The sequence below is a fragment of the Mercurialis annua genome, linkage group LG4 (genome assembly GCF_937616625.2).
Source record: "Mercurialis annua linkage group LG4, ddMerAnnu1.2, whole genome shotgun sequence".
NCBI classification, from domain to species: domain Eukaryota; kingdom Viridiplantae; phylum Streptophyta; class Magnoliopsida; order Malpighiales; family Euphorbiaceae; genus Mercurialis; species Mercurialis annua.
This window is the reverse complement of record NC_065573.1, coordinates 14352255-14377164: the sequence shown is the minus strand read 5'-3', so window position 1 is coordinate 14377164 and position 24910 is coordinate 14352255. Positions and strand designations below refer to the sequence as shown.

Sequence of the window (24910 nt, the reverse complement as noted above, 5' to 3'; positions counted from 1 at the left end):
AGAATTGGATCAGAAGAAGAAAGCGTCCAGAGAGTTCCATATCGATCGATATCGTCGTTCGCCACTGTTTCGCCGTTCGGAGTCCGATTCAGGCGATTTTCGCGGCGATTTCTTCAGAATCGAAGGCTCTATCCATCCTAAGCTTAAAATCAAGGTAAAGCTTTCGAAATTGATGGTAAAAATCGAATTATGAGGGCTGTTTGCGAGTTATATAGTGTTTATGTTAAATTTGACGTTTTTGGATCGTTTTAAGTGTTTTTGGAAAAACGGAGACATGGGTTTTAATGGTGGAAGCGTTGTTAGCATGAAGAAATGGGCCAAAACCCCGGAAATCGAATTTTCGGGGTTGTGCACGACTGTGCACCCTCCAAGGTGCACGAACGTACACCAGGTGAGGTGCACGAACGTGCACCTGGGTTTCACGATCGTGCACCCACCGAGATGCACGCACGTGCACTCCGACTCGCACGAATGTGCATACGGACCGTGTCGACCTAGGTATTTGACGTTTTTGAATATCTGACTCTAAAAGACAACTTTTGGACCTCGAGAATCATAAGTTTCGAGATTAACTCGATGTTTTAAGCAACTAATGATAATAGAACGCGTCGATTAAGATCTACGATTCTCGAATACGAGGATTAGTATCCGTTAAGTCGTAAATACGACTAAGCGTTATCGAATACGAGAATAATATCAAGAATGAAACTAAACCCTAGAATTTGAAAGTATTATTCGTGTAACAACACGAGATTAATAGCTAACTATTAAACGTTAATCAATTATGTACCAGACGTATCCGCGAGCAGTGAGGGCACCAGACGTGGGATAGCAAGAGCATATCATTACATAGATCACCTCATTGATTGGATAGCGGTCACTATAATTTGCACTTTACTTTCGTGTCTTATATACTTAAGTTATTTAATATTATATTTTATATATACGTGTATTGTTCATACGCATCGCATTACATATAATTTGATTAAATGTTATATGTTTTTATCAAGTTCATATACGAGGAACTAGTATGCGATCCGAAGAAACTAGCTACCTATTGGGTGTCAATAGGCTGTGTGATCACCAGTATCGAGTCAGTCTAGTGTGTTTGCATATGATAAATGATTTGATATACATGCATGATATGAATTTCAAAGTTGGACAATGAATTAGATACGAGCGAGCACTCGGTTACGGTGTAACCTGGAGTCCCCGTATATAGTGAGTTGGACTCACACTTTGGGATTAAGAAATGGGTCGCGATTGACGAGGCAAAGTGTGAACACTCCCGGGTCGGACCATTTGGATCAGTACGATTTGAATATTTGTAAGTTGTGTCACATTCTAGAATATTACTTTGGAACGGATCAAATACCTGTTTATATGTATTACTTTTATATTATTGCTTTCATAGAATGCGATGCTACATTTTTATAATAATACCGTTAGTAAAATACAAACGTTCTCAGTATTTCCCCAAGTACTGACCCCTCACTTTTGATGCCTTTCAGGTGCTTAGCGTCTGAGACTAGTTAGAAGCCAGTTTTGGGATCTAGGAGTTAGCTACGTATGTAAAGTCCTCGACTTCCGTAGTGCTGCAGTAGTGGTCCTGTGTCGACAGAGTCGTAGCCTAGACAACGTTATATTTTGATTGTACATATTACTTGATGTCTTGTTTATATTTTTGTAGGCTACGTATATTATGTTTTGTTCACGGCACCAGATGCCCGTAATATGTCTAATACTCTAACTTATGTATATAGTACCGCAAGGACAGTTCGTACAGGGTACAATAACTAGAGCCCGCGAGGTTTCTGACAGTTAGTGTAAATATTTGATTATATGATATATATATATGTATATTACCTTCCGTATGTGAATGTATTGTGTTATATTTGCGAAAAATTGATAGTGGTTTTAGGCTTGCTACGGGTTCCGGAGCTACCACTCCCGTTCCCTAGCGCCGGTCTCGGCTCAATATTTTGGATCGTGACAAGTATTAAGGCCGAGGCGAACCAGTTAGGATTATGGGTATCAAGGTCACAGAATTAAAAATATTCCATGACATCATCAGAGAGAGGATAGAATAGTTGGAGACACCAACAATCCAAGAGATAGACATCAAACCAGACAACTGAAGCACCCAACGTTGAGTCAATCGCAGAACTGACATCCTTTCTCAGCCTCAACATCCATGATGCCACTAATAAGACTGAAGTAGTGACCCCTCCCATGTTCGGGGCATTTGGAGACCAGTTCTCCTAAACTATCTTGTTGTAATAATTTAGTTATAGTTATTAGTTTGGCATTCTGATATTTTTGAACAATTCGTTTATTTGATTTGATTTGATCTCCAAAGTCAATGTTGAACTGCAAGTTTGCTCATTTGTACGATTTCTTTCCTGATGGGCATGTTATTTTCAATCGTCTTTATATACATGCATGATAAAATCGAGCCATTCGGTTAACCCATTCAATAATTGGTCTAAGAAAATAAACAAACTTTTAGAGATAATTATGTATTAATGGGCCCTACCCGTGACAAAATGTGAGTTGATCAAACTGTCTCAAAAAGGATAGCGGCCTACTAATAGGTTTCGTCCTATTAGTAAAAAATATTGGCCATAAAAAGTTTTGCTAAGGGGAGGCATACGTCAAAACGGACCGTCTAGCCCGGATAGGACAACACCAAAACAGTACACCGCTCAAAAGCCTCCCAGCATCCTATCTTGGAGCGGGACGGTCTAAGTAGTGAGCTTAACTAAAAGTCCTCCCCAGATCATCGATTACGATCGAGTAGAACACTCACATAAAAAAACAATCAATTATGAAAATCCATAAGGACTGATTGATAACAGGGGAACGACCACTTGAAACAGAAAGTATCTTAATTATGCCACTATTGAAAGAATCAATCGTATGGATCTTTTAGCATATCGAGATTATTGACCAGCACATGTTCCTAGAAATGACAAAAAAAATGACTATAAATCTAAAAAGCATAACTTTTGAGATAATGGAACAAAAAAATTTATTTCAATTTTGAAATTCGATATTTTTTATGCATCTTCTTCCAGCAGCGCCATTTATAGTTCAATATGCACAAACTGTCATAGAAACTACATATTTGTCCGTCCAAATCAAGATTACAGAATCCAGAATGAGCATAACAAGAGGAAGACTCTTCTTTGAACCATCCAGTCCTCTACCAGAAAACTGAATACTTCAATAAAGGGGCAATACAGAGTCTATAATGGACAAAGCACACAAAATGAAGAATGGGGCCAATTTTCGCAAAATTGGACGCTCCAAACAGGCTTTAAATCCTTCATAATCGGCATACATCGCCAGAATCACAGGCGACAAGTCTCACAGCACAAGAAACTCAACAGGAAACGGGCCCCCACTCTAGAAGTATCAGGATTAACAGGGAGCATCATATTTTTTTATCATAGGCAACACTACCTCTTTTTACAGAAGTGCCCAAAACCGGAGACACGCCTCTACTATCTCATGATGAAAATTCGGATAGCAGGGGGCATCAAAATCCTCACAACAAGCGCCAAGCTTTCCACTACGAAGCAGGCAACGTTGCCCTATTATCAAAAGCAACAAGAAATCAAGGGCATCAGGTCTCCATCAACCAGAAATTGGAGGAATCAGGTCTCCACCAACCAAAAATTGGGGGAATCAGGTTTCCACTAACCAAAAATCGGAGGCATCTCCACCAACCAGAAATCGGGGGCATCAGGTCTCCACCAACCAAAAATCAGGAGAATTAGGTCTCCACCAACCGAAAACCGGAGGCATCAGGTCTCCACCAACCAGAAACCTGGGACATCAGGTCTCCACCAACCAGAAATAGGGGGCATTAAAGAAACCCTCAAGCCAGGCACCAGGCCTTCCTTCAAAACCAAGATGGGCTTCAGGCCTCCTACTCTAGAAGTATTTAGAAAAGGTGTTGGACCTTCCTCCAGAAACAAACGGGCTTCGGGCCTTTTACTCAAGAAATACTCAGATCAGGCGCAATGCCTCCACTATCCTGAGATAGAAATCTGGATAGCATGAGGGCATCAGGACCCTCCTGTGAACTTTAAATAAGCATCTGCTACCAAACAATAGGGGGCATCAGTCACGAGACTAAGGTCTCCCACGACTCAAACACTTATTGGATTATGGGCTCCCAATTACATGAATAGATCTAATTCTAAGCAGAATGCACAAAGAGGATGCTTGTTCCTCGTAAAAAAAAACTCAAGCATGTATTCAAAATACACAAATAACAGATCACTGTCAGACTAGTGCAACATCTAGAATGTTGAACAAACATAATACAAAGGGTACAATCTACTGATCGGAGTCCCTTTCTTGTGGTAGCTTCTCAATGTCACAACCCTCTCCCCTAGAGAGCATATCATCATCATCACGCCCAGCATGCGCATGACCAGAAAAAGAAGCATAGTCTCCAAGACCGCCTCGGCCTCCTAGTCCACGGCCTCCAAGTCCCTGATCTCCTCTAGCTCCAGGGAATCCAGTATGGAAACTCTCGCTGTCACCAGGACCCAGCTTGGCCTACCACAGCCTACCCTCTAAATCTTTGGTGCAGTACTAAAAGAGGCCAGAGAGCAGTTAGAGCTATAATTGCATACAAGCATGCATATAGAATAGATCATATTGCATTTTGACATGTTTACCCTCATCTGTGTAGATACGGTACATAGCCGATCCCTCCAGTAATACATAGCGTTAGCCAACTGTATAGCCTCAGACGACACCTGTAGAACAGAAACAAACACTCTGATAAGTGGACAAGAAGTCCCAGTAAATACAGAAGCACAAGTGCGACAAAGCAAACTCACATGGGTACAATCGGCAGCCAAAAAAGGGTGTACCATATAAGCAGTGAGAATAGAATCCTGCTTACCCCCACACGCGCCATAGTAACGGGCCGACCTCTCCGGCATCTGACTTAGCGAACAAGAAATCATCCCAGACCCCTGTCTATCAACCTGAACCTGACTTGGGGATCCGAGCACATCTATCCTTGCACGGACAGCACGGGCTCCACACCTATCTTCTCCCTAAGAGATTATCATATAGAAAATAAGAAAGACATCAAATCAGGAAATATAAAAGACCAAGAAAAATGCTACATACATGTGGCCTCGCAGCCGCACGCTGAACTTTAGCATCAGCGGCATCAAGAACATGTCGCCCTGGCATGCCATCTAGAGGCGGCCTACCCAGAAGATGTGGTCTCACCAAATCGTCAGATAACTCCGCCAAGGAGCATTCAGAAACTCTATCACCAGATAGCCTCTAAGGTCCGAACAAAGGGCAGGCGTCACAACGTCCCTACCACAAAGCATCGACAACGATGGCTCCCCGGGCACCACATGAACACTAGGTCCGACCCACCTATGGAGCACGCGCTTTCATAAAAACTAGGATCGACAGTTCGGGCATGCATCAAACAACGCATGCCCGACCTCTCAATAGCTCCCCGCAGCCAATAAGGCCAATCTTCCCCATGAGGGGTATTCCATAATGAGTAGGTCTGTAAAAGGAGACTTGTTATGAGAAATCAGTATAGTTTAGACAATAGCACAATAAAACCTAGGAAAATACCTCCAATATCCAAACCACTCCTGACACACACACAAACGGCACCTGATTCCAGTCCTAAAACAAATCTAAACGCTTTAATCAATCAAGTACGAAGTTACTACGTGTGATTCAAAGCTGAATTCCACATCCATTTTGCTAGTAAATGAGCCAAGGACTCAAGACGGTACTTCTGAGAACCCTATTATATTCTCTCATCACTTTGATTCATATAAATTTTAGAACTGTTGATTTTATATCTTAGAATGCATGCTAGGTTGTGAAATTGCCATAATTGCTATTTTGCACAAACTGCCATGAAATTGGATTAGGGAGCATGTTTTAGGTCGTTAAATAAAATATATTCGAATCTGTTGAAATACAGCACTTAGGGAGCATGTTAGAATTAAAAGTGCCTCTTTTTATGTTCTTGGAATGCATGTCGTCTTTCTTTCAAAGTTGCCTTAGAAAAGCATGATTTAGGGTGTTTAATGCTTGTTTAATCATCTTAGAACAATTCCACAATATTTTTATGTCTCTCTCTGTGCGTTTGATGTCTTCAAAATGTTTTTGGTATGAAAAACAGGTGAGAAAACAAGTAAAAACGACAAACTGCTGCCTCTGCTGCAACCGGCGCCGCCGCCGGTGTGGACTGGTGTTGCCGCCATGAAGAACTAGCGGCGCCGGCACTGCAACCGGTGCCAAGTTCGTCCCTTCCCAGCTTCCCATAACCTTTTCCAGAGTCTCCAAACTTTGATCCAATCTTGTTTTTAGGTTTTCGGGCTCATTTGAGCTTAGAGTTAGGCGATGTGTGAGCCTAGATTTAGGGTTTTTTATGTTCCTTAATATTCTGTTTTGTAATGGGAAAGTCCTAATGTAATCCAGGCCTCGAAGCCCAAAATTGTAAACCATGATATAAACCGGGCACATAAGCCCATGACCAGCAAAGCTAGCAACTTCCAGCCTAGATTTCGGGTTCAACCGAACTCGGAATCGACCTAATTATGAAATAGTGGAACCGTATCGATGAGACAGACAACTTTCATATTCTCTCTGAGAACCAAATCTGACCACAACGATGGTCAAAACGTGGCAAGATCCAGACGCTCAGTTAACGAGGTTAAAAGTATTTCTTACCTTGAATGTTTATCCAACTGCCGATGAGTATATTGAAACCGTTTAATGCTTTCAAAAAGCATGCAAATCCAATATTAACAGGCTAAAGGACTAACCACGTTAAAATTAGCAAATCAAATCAAATCCAAAAATTACCTAGACATATTAGGAGGCATTAAAAATGTAAATACATGTTGTATAGGATTTTCAAGGTGACCTAATAAAATCAATCAAACTTAGACTCCCGGTTTAGGCTTTGTGCATGTAATCAATCCAGACCAGCCAGTATTTGTAATCTGTTAGAAACCGTCAGGTTTAGATGTATGCCTAGGAGTAATTACTACTTGACCAGTCCAGATCAAGTCATATGCACGTTGTCACGACCCGAAATCTCGAGTAGGACCGGCGCTAGGGAATGGGTGTGGTAGTTCTGAAACCCCTAGCAAGCCTTAAAAACGTTATCAAAAAATCTCGCAATCTTTCAATTGATCAATCATATAAACATTCATAAAATGATTTCATAAAAACTCTTCAAATCTTGACGTTTACAAACGTCTATTCAAATCTGAAAACGTTAAATAGGAACCTGGGTCATATAATGTGATGTCTCACATTCAAGCATAGCCCGTCCTGTATTACATCAAGCGCTTTGCAATGTAGTTTTCAAAATCTTTCATATACATTAGAGTATAAATAAAATATACAAGCCGTTTGACAAACTACTTATACACATTAGGGCCCAACTACTGCAGCACTACAAATAGACTTCCTCTTATTATACATAAGACTTCGGAACAAGGTAGAAGTCCGTCTAGTTAAAACATGTTCAACTGAAAGGAAACGCTATGGGGGGGAGGGGGTTAGTTGACACTGAGTGAGTTTATAATTACTGTAGAAAATTAATCAAAAACAAATACCTTTATATGCATCCAAATACTGTACCGACTGAAACCTTATGTTCATAATGTTTCTTGTTTATTATGCCTTGCGATTACATTCATATATTTTACTTATATGATCGATACTCAATCATTAGTCCCAAGTCCTGGGATAGTTCAACCGGGTTAACTGGAGAGATACAGGTCTCGGGATAGTTCTACCGAGTTAACCTAGTATCTCGATTAATGCAGTCTCGAGATAATTCGACCGAGTTAACTTACATTAATCACTTCCAGATGCAGTCCCGAGATAGTTCAACCAAATTAAACTAGCATCAATCGATACTTAGGGAGGTTCTTTATGGCTTCATACTTTATTCGATATTGTTTGTACATTATGTATGTATGTTTTATTGTTCATATTATTCATTCATCTAGTTTATTATGACTGGTGTACACATAGTTCTATTGATGCCCAACAAATAGCTTGTTTCATCGGGTCTATATTAGGTTTTAAAACTTTTATATGCAATAGTACATTTTAAATAAAAGCATTTTTATAAAATAATACAGTATTAATAATCGGCAGTAAAATATAAACTCACTGCTTGCTATCCAATACTTCGATCAATTACAATGCCCATTAAGTTCTCCGAGCTTCTTGTCTGCTAGTAGGTTGCCTTATCGAATCTAGAAAATTATCAAATATATCTCGAGTGAGAATCTAATTCGATAGATACATTAGACTCGAGAATAAATCGTATACGCATAACCCGTCATGTTATCGCGTCTAACCCGACACCTTTCTATTTACGGTTATCGATATAGTGAACTTCTATTTCATTTTATTTCCTTTAGCTTTATCATTTGAACCTAAGTTTCAAAGTGTTATTTGATTTATTTATGAAATAACTGTCTTTTTACTCAATTTCAAACTTTGCTTCGCATTTTATTTTGTCGACTAATCGGCCTCGTAGTCGTTTGCGATTGTTATTTGAATTCCGTACTAAATAACTTATTTTATGATATCAACTTATTATCATCATTTCCACTACTATTATACTTTATAACAATCATTACTAATGGTTCATGATTAGTTAAGAATCATATAATGTTTTATTGCAAATCCGTCGAACTAGTTTGCGTGCAATTTTTATCGTAACTTATAACATGTCGAGGCCTAAAATCTAACACCTTTCGTACCTTCTTATCAATATAATCCAGCCACAATATATTCATTATCATACTTACAATCAAGGGTCTTAAGATTATCAAATATACTTAAACATGAAATCCAAGTTTTTGGCCGAACCATGTACACATTTTCCATCAAACTTTAATCAAACATTAACAATCATTTTGACTACAAATTAGCCTAATACATTCACCATCAAAGGATGAACTCAAAAATTGAACTCTAGTTCATATACTTGACCTTATGGCCGAATGCCTTAGCCTAAATCCACATCAAAATTCAATCAAAGTCAACACATATACATAACTAACACAATCAACAATCAATCATCACCAAAATCACAACAATGCCGAACCCTATAGCCAAATTCATCACCCAAATTTCATTCACTTATACTCATCATTTTCAGAAAATTACTTTACCTTGAAGATGTAACATGCCGAAACCTCAATCATGAAGATTCACCATCAATCTTCTTCAATCCAAGCTTATAAACACCTAAGAGAATCATATACAAAAATCCCCAAATTAACTTCAAATTCTAGCTTTTCTAATTTACCAATTCACAAAAATCATCCAAGAAACTCATAATTACTCTTCTTACCTTAATTACCTTTGAGATTTATGAAGATTTGCTTCAAAAATCTTGAGAATTGGTGAAGAAATGGTGAGACTAGAGCGAGGGAAGGGTTCGGCCATGGATGGAGAGAAGATAGGGTTTGTATATTTTTTTCTTTTAATTTCTTTTGCCTCTTAAGAAAATGAGAGAAAAATAACTTAGTCAACCCCTTAGGTGCTAAGTAGATGACCTCATTTAGTAGATCAAAAGTCCATTTTGGCTCGGTTAAAGTATACTTTAACTCAATCGATAAACCGATGTACTTAACTTTCAAATCGATTTCTCGTTATACTTAGTTCTCAAATGGATTCCCGAAAATTCTTATTTTCTATTTTTATTTATGGTAAATAAAATGAATAGAATTCGTTTCCTTACTTGATAAGTTGTTGGCTAAGGTCCACTTTGGCTAAAAGTTCATTTTAGCTCAAAACGGTTAATTTGCACTTTTAACTCAAATTCTCAATTAACCATCGTGCTTAACTTTTAGAAATCCTTTTCCGATTAATTCTTAATAAAATTTCACGGACGTTGTCGTGAAAATTATTAGCTCGGGACTAATGTTTTATTTTATATCAATTTTTTTAGCTTTCACTTAGTCCCACTAATAACTGCCTCAACGAATAATAATTTCTACTTCAAATTATTATTTCGCGATCTGTTTGATAATCTTATTCCATTTATACTTCTCAAGTCGAGTTTCATTCCTGACCTTCTTGACCTAAATTCCACAATTTAGGACTTGTGGCACGATCCAATATCTTAATCATTTTAGGTTTATTACACGCATCGAACGTGTTTATTATTTTCATAAGTGTTTCTTTCCTTTAGCACCATATCCCGTGAACTACAACTGAATGTTGAGATGATACCAATAAATCCAGTAGGTAAAAAGTAGAGGTTTATAAGCCAAGCGCATGAGTCAGATAAGTCCACGAACCCAATCTTTGGTCGGCGTACGGTAATCTTACCCATAAGCGAATAAGGTTATCGAGTCGATGTAAAAGGTGTTTCCTAGCTGAGCCAGGTGGCGACTCCACACTATTTCAAAACTTGTTCAGAATAGAGTCTTGTCATAAGTTTGGGCGAACGGGAGCCCTGAAATCCTCGTTTATGCTCACAGATATACTTACCAGAAAAGCCACATGTCAACCTTTTAAAATTAGGGTTTAAATTTTAGCCATTTGATCAAAACTGTAAATGATTTTAACCATTGATGATCTACTTATATGTCGTAGACCTAATTCAATTTTATTCCACTATTATTGTTTCTTCAATGGTCGGCGTCCATCTTCTACCTTTCTTTCTTCTTCTCAATTGAATTTTTCTTTTTTTATCTCGATTAATTTATTAATTTACACCCAAATATGCCATCACATGTAAAATAAATAATCCTTTTTGAATTTATAAAAAAAATTATTACTAATTTTTTCAATTTTGGTGTTTTAATTTGTATTCTTTTAGCTATTTTAATGATTCGATATCAATAATTCGAAAATAAAATTGTTTAAAACTAAAAAAATAAAATTAAAATTGTCTAAAATTCAATGGCTGTTCATGATTTATTATGTTATTTGTGAAGCATCAGTAAAGATTAAAAAAACCCTAAGTTCTGTATAAATTATCTTTTAGATACGAGTTTTTATGTGACCGGCTGGTTTTTCATTTTGAGCAGTTTAGCGGTACTTTACGGTTCTAGCGGTTTGATCTTGTTCAATCCAGTTCAACCATATTTCCAGTTTAAAGGAAGAATTTATATCCTTTAATATGTCAGGGAGCGTTTTAATCGGTCAGACTGGCCGGTCTGGTCCGAATTTCAAAACACTAAAATGAATATTTACATGCTTCAAGTTTTAGATTTGTTAAAATTAAAAAAAGGGAGCCTTACCAAACATATAAAACATTTATAATATATAAATCGGACTAATCATTCTGGTTGGGATTTAAGTGACACTAGCATATTTTCCGCGTGATGCAGCGGAATATTGAAGGCCATACAACGAAGAATTCCTTCAAATAGTTTGGTTGCATTATTGTTATATATTTAATAATAATTTATCAAATCTTGATCACGTTTTATTATTTAAGTTTATCATTTATTTTCTTGATAAAAATATTTTGACATATTTTAGGACATATTTTTTTCTTTTTAATCATTCTAATTATTTAAAAAATAAATGAAATTTTATAAAATATGATGACAATTTTATCAATATTATTGATATTTTATAGAATCATATTATATTGAATTATTCTGGACACAAATATTTTTTTATATGTTTAAATACCCTTCAATTTAAATTTAATTCAAATTTTAAATATTTAACAATCAAATGGCGATTAAAAATAAGTTTTGAAAGAAAGAAACTCACAAAAATAAAATAAACTCTAATTAAAGAGAATACATTTTTTGTGGAACTTTTATTTATGAGAAGAATTTTTTTTAATGGACGTTTAAAACACACACAAACACGCACGTGTTTATTTTAACTTTTTTTTCCACAATCACTTCTATTGTAATAGTAATTTCTCGTTTTAGATATAAAAATAACTAAAGGTTATTGTTTGTCGTAAAAAATTTATCATTTATATATATATATATATATATATATATATATATATATATATATATATATATATATATATATATATATATATATATATATATATATATATATATACAGTCTTTTTATGAACTAGTGTCGCTTTACGTGTTTCACACGTGGCTCATAGTGTGACTCGTCAAATTATCAAATAGAATTTGAAATAATGTTAATTTGGAATAGCTTATTTTATTAAATATTTTAGATGACTGTTTTAATTTTTTAAATTTTTTAAATTGGTATTATCAAATTTTATAATTATAAAAAATTAAAAATTAAAAATTAAAAATTAAAATATTAGTTCATTGAAATAGTTTACCGTGTTTAAAATTCTATACGATCAAAAAATTATAAAATAGTAATCATTAAATAGTCAAAATAGTATATTTTAATTAATACTCTATACAATTATTTCAACATAGTAGTTTATTTTAGTTAGTACTCTAACTTATCTTAACATAGTAGTTTATTTTAAGTAGTATTTTAATTTTAATGGTTATTTTAATAGTTTTTAATTAATAATTAAATGTTATAAGTGAAAATGACAATAACGTAAAAGTGTTTGTCCCCCCTCGCCCCCATCCGTACTTTTATCCCCAATGAACAGAATAAAATAATTGTGATTGTATAAAATATAATTTTGTTTGATACATTTATTATAGTAATAAGATTTCACAGTTTAAAATTTAGTTAATTTTCCAAAAATGATTAATTTATTAAAGAATAAAATTTAAGGATTGAAATGCAAATGCAAACGCAATTACAGATAAATATGCTAAAAAATAAAAGTATATTAAAAAAAAATATGTTAAATAAAAGTTGGTAATTTTTGATACAATTAGACGTTAAGGTTTTAAATTTCTTAAAATTAAAAAAAGGTAACCTTAGCAAACGTGCAAAACATTTGTAATATATAAACGGGAGTGGTCATTTTTGGTTGGGTTTTTGTTGGCATGGAAGTGAAATCCCAAGTGGAGAAGAAAGGCAATGGTGCAGCCAAAACCCTGAGAGACTTTTTTGAACCCGCAGCAACCAAGCGTCTCAAACTATCCAAACCCACAGATTGTTCCTCCTCATCACCCCTCACTCCAAATCAGAAATCTCGCATCGACTTCAATAAACTACTCGCAAATTCCAAGCGAAATCTCAATCTCTGTCTCCAATTAGTCTCCAAATCCCAAGGTAATGATACATTGCTTTTCAATTTGTTTTCTAGGGTTTCTAATTTGTTTGTAATATCTCAGGTTATGTGAAATTGGAGGAGCTGTTAGTCGAGGAGACATGGCTGAAAGCCGTACCGGGCGAGCTACAGAAGCCGTATGCGACGGCTCTATGCAAATTTGTTGAGAAGGAGATGAGCTGTGGGACTGTGCCAATATACCCACCTCAACATTTGATATTCAATGCTCTGAATTCGACTCCTTTTGATAATGTTAAAGCTGTGGTTATTGGACAAGACCCTTACCATGGCCCTGCTCAGGCAATGGGTCTTGCCTTTTCCATTCCACAAGGACTTAAAATTCCTTCTAGTCTTGCTAACATTTTTAAGGAACTTAAGCAAGATCTTGGCTGTTCCATTCCTTCTCATGGAAATCTTCACAGCTGGGCTCTTCAGGGTGTTCTATTGCTTAATACTGTTCTTACAGGTATCAGTAACTCCTTTTTAAACTCTTCTTATAAGCTCCAAAATCTGTGGATGCAATATATCATTTAGAAAGTATGTAATGTTAATGAAAAGACGACATACAAAAGCTAAAAACAAATTTTTCATGTTAATACTACTGTGCACCTAATAAAATGAAACTTGTAATGGATCTTTGCTTTATATATTTATTACAAAACCTAGTTTTGATTGTTACATGTAGCTTCTTGATCCTTATACAGAATTAATATATTTGGTCTACATATAAACTATATCATTCTCGAGAGCATGTCACTATCGGCGTAGTTTTGTTTCTTTCAAAAAGCCTTATTTGTTCTTTAGAATTGAATTATAGCAACTGTAAGCCTTCCTTCAATTCTCACATTATTAGACTTTTCAAACATGCTGATAGGGAAAAGAAAGCATTCAGGGATGCATTACTTTGCTTGCTTGTTCTAGTATTTATTCCACCATAGAACCCCATATACTTTCACGTTTCCTAAATGTCTCAAAACTTGCCATAGTCAAATGTGTCCTACAAACGTTTTCGGAGGATTAAGATATTAGGAGGTGATGTCCTGCTCTGCCATTTTTCAGTTAACTGTGTAAAAAGCCTTGTTCCGGTCCATGTTTGATACATATTCATCTTGACTAGCTGGTTTTTGATCCCAGAATTCATGATTTAAACAACTTTTGGAACTGTTAAATATTTGTTTTATTGAATATTGGGTTTTCGTTATGTTTTCTAGTCATTAAAAATCTGTTTAGGCTACATCTTATTCAGTTAATTTGAGTGATGTGAGTTCAAATCTCATATTTTAAATTCATAAATTTATAGCTGAATAGTATCACTGAACCACTTGCTTCTATTTCCTGATAAAGTTCATAGATTAAATTAGTAGAAATTACGTCTATTTGAGGCTAAGAGATAGCTATAGAGTGCCGGTGATTTTCTACATACATTTTGATGTTTGTTCTATTTCTGTAAATGATTATGGAAGTCTATGTTTAAAAAATTGTTCTTGTAAAAAATGTGGTTTCGCTGACTCTGGTTTTAGAGTTTTCCTTTAGCCTTTTCATTTTTTAGTGTTTATTGGCTAGATTGCACAAAAATAAAAATGCTGAAAGATAAAAACAACCACGAGAATGACTGCAATAAATTGCTTACTCTGTTCATTTCATTCTCACAAGCAAATTGGCATCAATAAATTTCTAAACTTGCCATAGTCACTTGTGCTAGTGTCTTTCTGAATTGATTCAATTTTTAAGGATTCCGTTCCAAGGACCTCTCTCACTTTCTCTCTCTCTCATTTACATGTCTCTTTTTTAATTCAAGGTGCAGTTTATGTGACTTATCTTTGCTTTGTTCAGTTAGGAGCCATCAAGCAAACTCTCATGCTAAAAAAGGATGGGAACAATTTACAGATTCAGTAATCAGATCAATTTCTCAGAGGAAGGAAGGAGTTGTGTTTCTGCTCTGGGGAAACTCAGCTCAAGAGAAATCCAAGTACTTACATTTTCTAGATATTGTTTTTGTTGCAAGATTCTAATTAGTTTTCCTTAAAGATCATATACTGGATTCATGTATTATTAGTTGAGATCTGAAAGATGATGATAAACTTTCAGAGATTGTTTCTCTCTACTTAATATGTCTTGTTGCACAGGTTGATTGATGAGACAAGGCATTATATTTTGAAGGCAGCACATCCTTCTGGTTTATCTGCAAATAGAGGTTTCTTTGGCTGCAGGTTAGTTTACTTTGTGTTCCAGTTTTATGCTGTTGAAAGAAATATTTATTTTAGATAATTTATCTAGTACAGTTATATCAAAGTGCTCATCATGTTGGGGGAAAGAGTTCCGTATTTCCCTTATTTGTGTTATAGGTCTTAGGATTGAGGAAATATTAGTTTTTTTTTTTTCCTTAGATAGAAAATTAAGCCATTAAGGCTGATACATGATAGCTTCCATGGCAAGAAAAATTTCAAAGTCCCTTTTTTCGGCTTTTGCCAATTGATGGGCATCTCGATTGTTTTTTCTCTCAATCCAGATGAAATGTGCCTCTTCGAAGGAGTCTTTTAAACGCCGAATATCTTGGCAGATGCCCCAACCCATTGCCATAGAACAAGTTCCTGAGTTGATAGATTGGGTCACCTGAACGGCATCTCCTTGGAAGACCACATTTCTCCACCCTTGATGAATGCTCCAACGCATTGCTTCTCGGAGAGCAAGGAGTTCCATGATCCCTGGGTCCCATATACCCCGGAAGGACCTCCCTTGTGAATTTATGGTCCGGCCAGTTTGTGTTTTTGTTATGTAAGCTACTGAGCCATATCTGTTTACGGCGTTTGTGGCTCCATCATAACTTACCATGGTTGTATGGTCCGACCATCGTCTTCGTATGTTCCCCTGTCGACTAGGTCGTTGTTGGTTCACTTCGAGACTTTCTGCAAATTTATTGTCCGAAGCGACTGCATTTTCAAATTCTGTGGCCATGCTTAGTGCGACATTCACTGTTTCTTCCACATCCCAATGTTTGTCTTTGAACACTTTGGAGTTTCTTGCTTTCCATATTGCCCATAAGAGAAAAATAAAGAGTTGAAAGCTTTTACCCGAAGTGTCTACCTTTTGAAGTTCATTCGTGAGCTTCCACCATGTGTTAACAAAGCCCCCTTCGTCAATGTTATAGGCTAGAATAGACAGCGGTGATGCAAACCATGTTCTGGCTGCAAATTGACATTTAAAAAACAAGTGCATTCTATTCTCAGGCTCACTACAGTGTGGACATTTGATTTCTGTTCCGAGTCTGAAATTAATGGACTCACCTGTCGGGATGCCATTCCAAATAACTTTCCAAATGAAAATTTTGAGTTTGTTTGGTACCTTTATCTCCCATATTGTTTTCCAGATTGCAGGATCAATCGAATTGGCCTGTGTAACCGCCTGTTGTGGCTGATCTTCACAGGAAGCTTCTTGTTTGATTTGAAGGGCAACGTAATAACCTGACTTGACAGTGTATTCACCATCCTTAGTGTGGTGCCATATAGTTCTATCCTGAGTGAGGTGTACAGGCAGAGGAATGCTTAGTATTGCCGTTGCGTCTTGCTCTTGGAATATTTATGTTATTTTTCGTCCATCCCATTCTGTTGTTCTTGGATCGATCAGTTCCGCCACATATTTAGGTACCATTTCTGGTGTAATAGTTTCTCTTAAGGTGGGTTTGAAAGGGTATGTGGTTGGGATCCATGGATCTTGGATTGTGTTTATGCGCACCCCTGAATTAATCTGCCATCTCATCCCTTTTCTAAGGAGTTTAATACCATGTAGAAGGCTCTGCCATCCCCAAGACGGATTATTCCCTCTGGAGGCGTGTGCAAAGGACGATTCAGGGAAATATCTACCTTGGAGGATAGCATAAAGGGTGGATTCACGGTTGTGTAAAATTCGCCAGGCCTGCTTTGCCAACAGAGCTTGATTAAAGGCCTCAATATCCTTGAAGCCTAGGCCCCCTTGTTCTTTGTTTTTGCAAAGTTTCCCCCAAGCGATCCAAGCTATTTTCCTTGTATCATTTTTATCACCCCACCAAAATTTGCATGGGAGTTGGTTGATTCTATTGCATAGAGATAAGGGCAGTTTGAAAGCCATCATGGCATATACCGGGATCGCTGTCAGGACTGCTTTAATTAGAATTTCTTTTCCCCCCTGTGATAGCAATTTTTCCTTCCAGCCTGCTAATTTATGGTTTATTTTTGCCAGCAGTCCTGCGAAAGTTTTGTGTTTTGATGGGAGAATATGTGATGGTAATCCTAAGTACTTGTCTTCGTGACCCATGTGAGTGACCTGCAGTGCACTTGTGAATCTACTCCTTTTTTCTTGTGGCATGTTGTTACTGAAGCAGATTGATGACTTGTTGTAGTTTACTTCCTGTCCACTCAGCCTTTCATATTGCTTTAGAATTGATTTTATGTTTGTAACTCCTTCAACTGTGGCTTTAGCAAAAATCATCGAGTCGTCGGCGAAGAATACATGGCTAATCGATGGGCATCGATTGTTTAGCCTGATCCCTCTTATTCTGTTTTCATGTTCTGCTGTTGTTAGAAGATGGGAGAAGCCTTCTGCACACAACACAAATAAAAGTGGAGATAAGGGGTCTCCTTGTCTAATTCCTCTGGAAGGTTTGAAGTAATCATGGGGCATGCCATTGATTTTTATTGAGTAGCTGACTGTTGTGACACATTCCATTATCCATTGAATAAATTTGTTTTCAAAGCCCCATGCAACCATGATGTTTTGTAGATATCCCCATTCAACTCTGTCATATGCCTTACTGATGTCTAGTTTAAGCGCCAAGTACTCATCCTGTCCTGTTCTCTTGTTTTTGAGAAAGTGGAACATTTCATGTGCTATTAGAATATTGTCTGAGATTGATCGTCCTTTTATGAATGCATTCTGAGAATCATTCATAATTTTTGGTAGCAGCTTTTGTAATCTGTTTGCCAATATTTTTGCTATAATCTTATAGAAAATAGAGCACAAACTAATTGGCCGAAGATCAGATACCTGTGCTGGGTTTTTGACTTTCGGAATCAAGGCAATCAAAGTATGATTCATGCTTTTAAGTAGCTTGCCACTTCTGAAAAAATCTTTGACAGCTGCGCAGACGTCTCGCTGAATTATATTCCAATAGTTTTGTAGAAAAAAACCAGTAAAACCATCATATCCTGGTGCTTTTGAGGGGTGTATTGAGAAGACTGCTTCTTTGATTTCTGGATCAGTGATTGCAGTTGTAAGGTATGTGTTCATTGTATCTGTGACCTTTACTGGAAAATATTGTAGGGCCTCGGTGTTGGATTGAGGATGTGTTGTGGTGTACAGCTCCCTAAAATAGGAACAGATAACAGTATTAACCTCTCTTGGTGCTGTACACCAACTGTGGTCATTTGAGTAGATTCCTGAGATTGTATTCTGTCTCTGTCTCTGTTTTGTTGTGGCATGGAAGAACCTGGTGTTTCGATCCCCCCATTTTAGCCAATCTTGTCTTGCTTTTTGAGACCAATATATCTCCTCTTCAGTATAGGCTGTCGATAATTGATGTTCAAGCTCTCGTATTTTATCCCAGTCCCTGTCTTCATCTGATGCTTCTTTTTGCTTGATGAGTTTTGCTGTCAGATTTTCTATCTGAATTTTGGAATTTGTTTTGTGGTGTCTATTCCAGTTTTTGAGCTCTTGTCGTATCTTTTTCATCTTCTGATGAAGTTGATACATGGTGGTTCCGTGGAAGTCCATATCCCATATTGCCTTAATCATATCTGTCACCTGTTGATTTGTTGCCCACCGTTTGTCAAAAGAGAACTGTCGACTTGCTTTATTTCCTGGTTGGCCAAAGCTGAGCAGTATTGGTTTATGGTCCGACCCTATATCTATTAAATGTTCTACTGTTGCTGTGGGGAAGCCCAGACTCCACTCTAAATGTGCAAGGGCTCTATCCAATCTTATTTGTATCATTTTTGGAGCTGCTCTTCTGTTACACCAGGTAAATGGTTGTCCTATGTGACCCAAATCTATAAGGTTCATGGTGTTTATGAAATATACGAAATCCATGTTGTGTCTAAAAGAGTATTATGCTCCTCCTTGTTTTTCAGAAGGGTCTATTGTTGCATTGAAATCACCACAAAACAAGTACGAACGAAGAAGATTCTTTTTATTCTGGATAATAAACTTCAGTTGTTTTTTCCTTACATAGGAGTTTGGACTTAGATAACAAAATACACAATCAAAAGCTTCTGTTCTAGGCATTTCTACTGAAGCTATAATGAAGAAAGTACCATAGTACTGAATTTGTAGCTGACATTCCTTCTTCCAAAATAAGGCTAGACCTCCTGATGTGCCTTCTGGATTTACAACAAAATGATTTTCAAAGTCCAGTTTTCTTGTTAGCTTAGAAACTCTCTGCTCCGTGTTCTTAGTCTCCATTAAGAAAAGAATCTCCGGGGAATTAAAGGTGCATACCTTTTTTAGGTAATGGACTGTCAGGGGTGACCCCAAACCCTGGCAGTTCCATGACAGAATTCTCATTCTGTAGGGGGGGGCCTTTTGGGGTCGGCCTCCTGAACCCTCAGATATTGTGTATTGTCCGCTGTCTCTTCCTTTCCTTGAGATATTGTGTATTGTCCGCTGTCTCTTCCTTTCCTTTGCTTGTGCCAGCCTCTTCTATGTTCTCCTTGTTGTGCTCAGGTTGGACATTTCCGGTTGCATCATCTGCCATAAATATGTAATCCACAAATTTGGACTTTGGTCTGTCCTTGGAGTTCCTTGTGGTGTTCAGGTCGAAACCGTTGTCTGGGCTCTTTCTTTTCCTCTCAGTTTGGTCTGTGGCTGCTTTGCTGGCTTGTTGTTGTTCAGTGGCCGTATCGCTGGTTTGCCCCGCCTTCCTCCATGAGCCTTGATAAGATTGCTGTTCATTGATGGTGTTGATTGTATTATACTGCAGTTGGTTATAGTCCGTGAGTGATGACGGGAGGGAAATGTTCCCTGGATTGATGTCCTCTAGGAGAGCTCGTATCTCATCTCTATCAGTTTGAGAGAGATAGTGGTCTTCTTGACTATTTTCTTGGAATGTTGGGTTGACCAAGTTAACTGCCAATTCATATTGTTCCTCCATTGATAGATCATGATCTCTGCCCTTCTTTTTGTATTTCTCTTGCAGTCTTGGATTGAGCAGCCTCAGGATACCCGGTGGAAGGCAGCAGGATGGATGGTTAGCCGTTTGGTGTGTGTTCTGATGATATGTTGTATTGTGTCCTCCTTCTAGTGAATTGCCTTGTGCCACTGCTGATACCAAATTTGGGGATTCCACGTAGCCTGCTTGGAAGAAGCTTGTGGCAAGACCTCTTGAAGACATAAGAAGGCCATTTCTCTCTGTGGCAGTGATGTTGAGGTTAATCTCTTCTCTAGCAGCTTGCCCTCGAAGAATATTCTGTGAGCTGTGACCCACGATATCATCAATATAGACTGATTCCAAGATTCTCATGTCACTATTGAATGTAGCAGTTGTGGTTTGTTGATCCGATACTGTTGTTCCCTGATGTGTTTGCATCTGACTATTACTTTGTTGTTGTTGATTGGTCGTTGCCAGTGGACTGCTTGCCTGTTTGGTTCTCAGTTGCACCAAAGAGAGTTGGCTGCTGTGTAGTAATTTAGTCGCTCTCATCTTCAGACTATAGTTTGGTATGCCAGTATATGGGATCCCTGCTTCTTCCTGTTCAACTTTTGTCTGGCATCTGTGAATGGAATGTCCGAACATACCACAATAATAGCACAAATCTGGTAGTTTTTCATATTTGAAATCCACCCATTCCTTGATACCATTGTCTGAGGTGTTAGAGAATCCTCGTGGTAGTGGTAAGTGAATATTAACTTCAGCACGGAACCGGAGTATATGTTGTCTCCAGAGAGGAACATGAACATTGATGTCAGCTTCCACATAGGCATGGAAGAGGCTCCCTATACTCCTTGCATTTTCCTCCGTTATGTCGTCTGGAGGAAGGTTGATCGCTTGAATCCAGAAGGGGTTGGAATCAAAGCGCACACGAGCTAGAGGTATGTTACCGGGCCATTCTTTTATCAAAATCAGCTGGTTCTGTATGTTCCATGGCCTCTCAGCCAGAATGTAGTCGTAGTCTTCCTTTTTAGTGAGTTTCATTGTGAAGACATTTTCTGGATATCTAGCTATGGTGATGTCGCCTCGTAGTTTCCATGCGTCTTCTATCATGTTTTGGATTGCAAATGTGCCATACTTTTTGTTTTCAGTTATGATTTTTGCAGCCAGCATCAGTCTTTCTTCTTGAGCAACAAGTTGTTGGTTTCGCTTGAGGGTCAAGCAGGGTTCAGTGATATGTATTTGTTGTGTTCGGTTGATGAGTTCCATTATTGGCCCCTGGTGCGCCAAATTAGATCCTGCCCGGATGTTTTGCCCTCTTGTATTGATTTCTGACTGGTTCATAGGCTGCTGAGGGGCCTTTGGTGGTTGGTTTAAAACCTTGTGGGCTGGGGCAACTCCTGTTGTGTTTCTATTGGAGCTTTCTCCTCTGAACAATGGTGGTCTTCCCACCATCGCTGCATAAGTTATCTTTTCTTCTGAGCCTCGTGGGAGGGCCACGCTGTTTGGGACTGCTGTTGTTTGGTGTTGTTTAGCTCCGCTTTCTTCATTGGCATTCTTGGTCCTCCTTGGTGTTGTATTTCTGGGTTTTGGTGGAGCTCTTGGTTTACTGTCTGTTTTTGGGGTAGTCTTCCTTGTTGGTCTGCCCTTCTTGGGTTGCTGAGTGCCTGGAATCTGTATAGCATAGAAGGTGGTTACGGGGATTTGTTGCCTCATTTCAGTTGTCTGGTTTGGATTGTTTAAAGGGATTTCTGTGGTTGCTGCGTTCAGTTGAGTGATGGTGATGGTATTTGGATCAGTAGGTGTTTGATTTGGGTTAAAACTGTTTTTCACATCTGCTGGTGGTGAATCGTTTCTGGGTATAGGAAAAGGTGGAGCCATATTAGATGTATTGTTGATCTTGTGGGTGTTGTGATTTGTTTTTGGTTTGTGGGTTATGGCTTTTATACTTGAGGCGATTAGGATGAAGAACAGAAGGGATAATTGTCTTTGAAATTTGTTCAGGTGTTTGAGTATAATCTGAGATTTCCATGATTGAAAAATTTGTTCATGCAGAAGGCTAGCCGTAATTTGTTGAATCGATATGCCATACATCTTCCCTTGATTTAAATGTAGCTTGCACGAGTTGATCTTTCCGATGCCCAAGGTCTGATGATTAAGTGCCTAGGTTATCTAGAATTAGGGGAATAATTAGAAAGATACTGGATGTGGATCTTTTGTTCCTTCGGTTTCTGGTAGTGTAATTAAGATACCTGCACTGCTGTAGATTTACCCCCCTCGACTGGATCCAGGTGTAATTGCCGCACCTTTTCCAAATTTGGGAAGATAAACAGTGTAAGATAGGTAATAATTGCTTTATTAGATGATGATGCCTGGAGATAGACTCATTGAGTGTGGGTGGGTGGATCTTTAATTGTTGAAGGCGGTGGTGGATGGCGGATATTGATCTGAAGAGAAATTTCCTTTCCGGCGATAAACCCTAATTTTTAGGGAGAGAATTTTTCCTTCCATCCGCCTGTGTAGCTTGCTATTAAAAAACAATTCACTTTTTTTATTTAATTTACATGATTGAGGAAATATTAGTTGTAAGATTGATTCCTGTTTTTCACTTTTTCACAACAAAATAATTTTTTTGAAGTTCCATGTGAATTGGCGAAGTTTGGTCTCATGAGGGTAGAGTTGAGTAAAATAACAGCAATTGTAAGAAAGAATAAAGAGAGTTATAGGCAAGCTAAACAAAGTCGGGTTAGAACAACTTCCCTTATGAGCATCTCCAAAGTTCTCTTTAAAATTGTCAAACTCTTTAATTTAAAGAGTTTGACAATAAATTAATAGTCCGATGGACTACTCCATTATTTAAATTTAGAAAGAGTCGTTTTCACTCTTTCATTTCTTGAAGGATAAAATTTCAAATTTTAAATTAAGTAGGTTACTTTATCTTTTAAAATATAATACTATCTCTTTTAATGTAAAAATTGAATAAATAAATAAGTTAAAAACGAAAATAAATTAATAATATTAATATTTACTATTTATTATTATTATTTATAAAAATAAAATAAAATAAAATAAAGAGTCAATATTAGAGAGTCCATTGGACTAAAATCAAAAACATTACTCTTTCTTTGTACGATGCTCTTTATTTTACATAATCTTTAAATTAAAGAGCACTATTGGAGATGCTCTATGAAGATATAATGTACGGCAAATTGGCTATTGTTAGAATAGGATTGAATAGAAGAAATATGTACCTTAAGAATGGAAACTTAGTAATGTAATCAAATTAAATATATGATTGGTGTAGTCTATTAGGTTTCTAAGAAGATTGGAGACATAGCAATCTTTAAAAATAGTAAATAAATCTACTTATTTTCTAGGAAAATGCTGCAAATTTTGTGATCTGCCGTTCGGATAAAGAGAATGGATAACTCTTTTTCGATCAAAGTGAAAACTTAGACATGTTTTGAATTTGTTTTCTAAGGTTGCAAATGTTTTATGATGTCTTCTTCTTTCTTGTCTTGTGCAAATTGCAATGGGTATTTGGTTTCATAAATATGCAGTTTTAGAGTTGATGAATATGCTACTTAATATTTTGATTTGGTCAGGCATTTCTCTAAAACAAACCAGCTTTTGGAGCAAATGGGAATTCCTCCCATAGATTGGCAGCTATGATTTTTGACAATTGGCCATGGCTCCATTTTCTCGCTCTAGCAGATGTCATTTCTGTAAATTTTGCTACCTTACCCTTGTACTCTTGTTAACGTTCAATTTTATTTTTACCCTTACAAATTTATAATTAAATGGGTTCAGTGTGTAAAAGATGCTTTGGATGACTAATTAATTGTAATCAATACTAATTATTTTTCGTTAAATTAATATGCAAGTTTAAACAAATTGACTCAAGATTGGTTGAATTGACTATGATTAAATTAATTATAAACCATAGGAATTAAAGATACAAGAAAAGAGCTGTAAAGTTTTTATATGTTTGAAAAGTTCTAAATAGGGAAAAGGTGCAAAGACATTAGGCAACCCTAATGTTATGCTCACTTATGTTTTTTTTGGGTGTTTTTACACGAAACTAGAAAACTAGAAAATATTTATAGAAAAACTACCTCAAATTTCATTTTACAAACAATATTATTTTTTAAAAGATATTTACAAAAATACTATTTTTTTGTATATAAAAATTTGATTTTGTATACAAAAATACAATTTTATATGTATATAGTACAAATTTTATATATAAAACAGATAATATATATACACAATTTTGTTGTATATAATACGAATTATATATGAATGATATATGTTTTTTTTTAAATCAGATCTGAGATATTAGATTTGAAATTTCAAATCTGACATATCAAATCGAACAAGCAGCGTCGATGTAGTGGCAGACTAGCGGCGACGAAGTGAAAAGAATGGCGAGAGGCGACGTGGAGGAGCAGCAGGCACAGTGACTGCATGGAGGAGCAGTTAACGGCGACGGTATGGAGGAACAACGAGCAGCGACGACAGCGTGGAGGAGGTGACGAGTGGCGGCGGCGTGGAGAAGCAGCGGAAAAGATTATAGGTGAAAGTTGATGGTGGTGGTGGAT

The 24910-nt window shown here is 37.0% G+C and overlaps 1 protein-coding gene across 2 annotated transcripts; it reads left to right on the top strand.

Moving 5' to 3' along the window:
* Nucleotides 1-12948: 12948 nt before the first annotated feature.
* On the top strand, nt 12949-24181 carry LOC126678809 (uracil-DNA glycosylase, mitochondrial). Of its 2 annotated transcripts, none has more exons than XM_056105471.1 (5): nt 12949-13194; nt 13257-13658; nt 15026-15161; nt 15319-15402; nt 20358-22917. In XM_056105471.1, exons 1-5 carry the CDS (start codon nt 12966-12968, stop codon nt 20431-20433), a joined length of 927 nt encoding a protein of 308 aa, XP_055961446.1. In that variant the 5' UTR covers nt 12949-12965; the 3' UTR covers nt 20434-22917. The 2 variants fall into 2 exon arrangements, with proteins under 2 accessions (XP_055961446.1, XP_050229673.1); XM_050373716.2 differs by lacking the exon at nt 20358-22917 and adding an exon at nt 23915-24181 and having other exon boundaries at nt 12950-13194.
* The last annotated feature ends 729 nt before the right edge of the window (nt 24182-24910 follow it).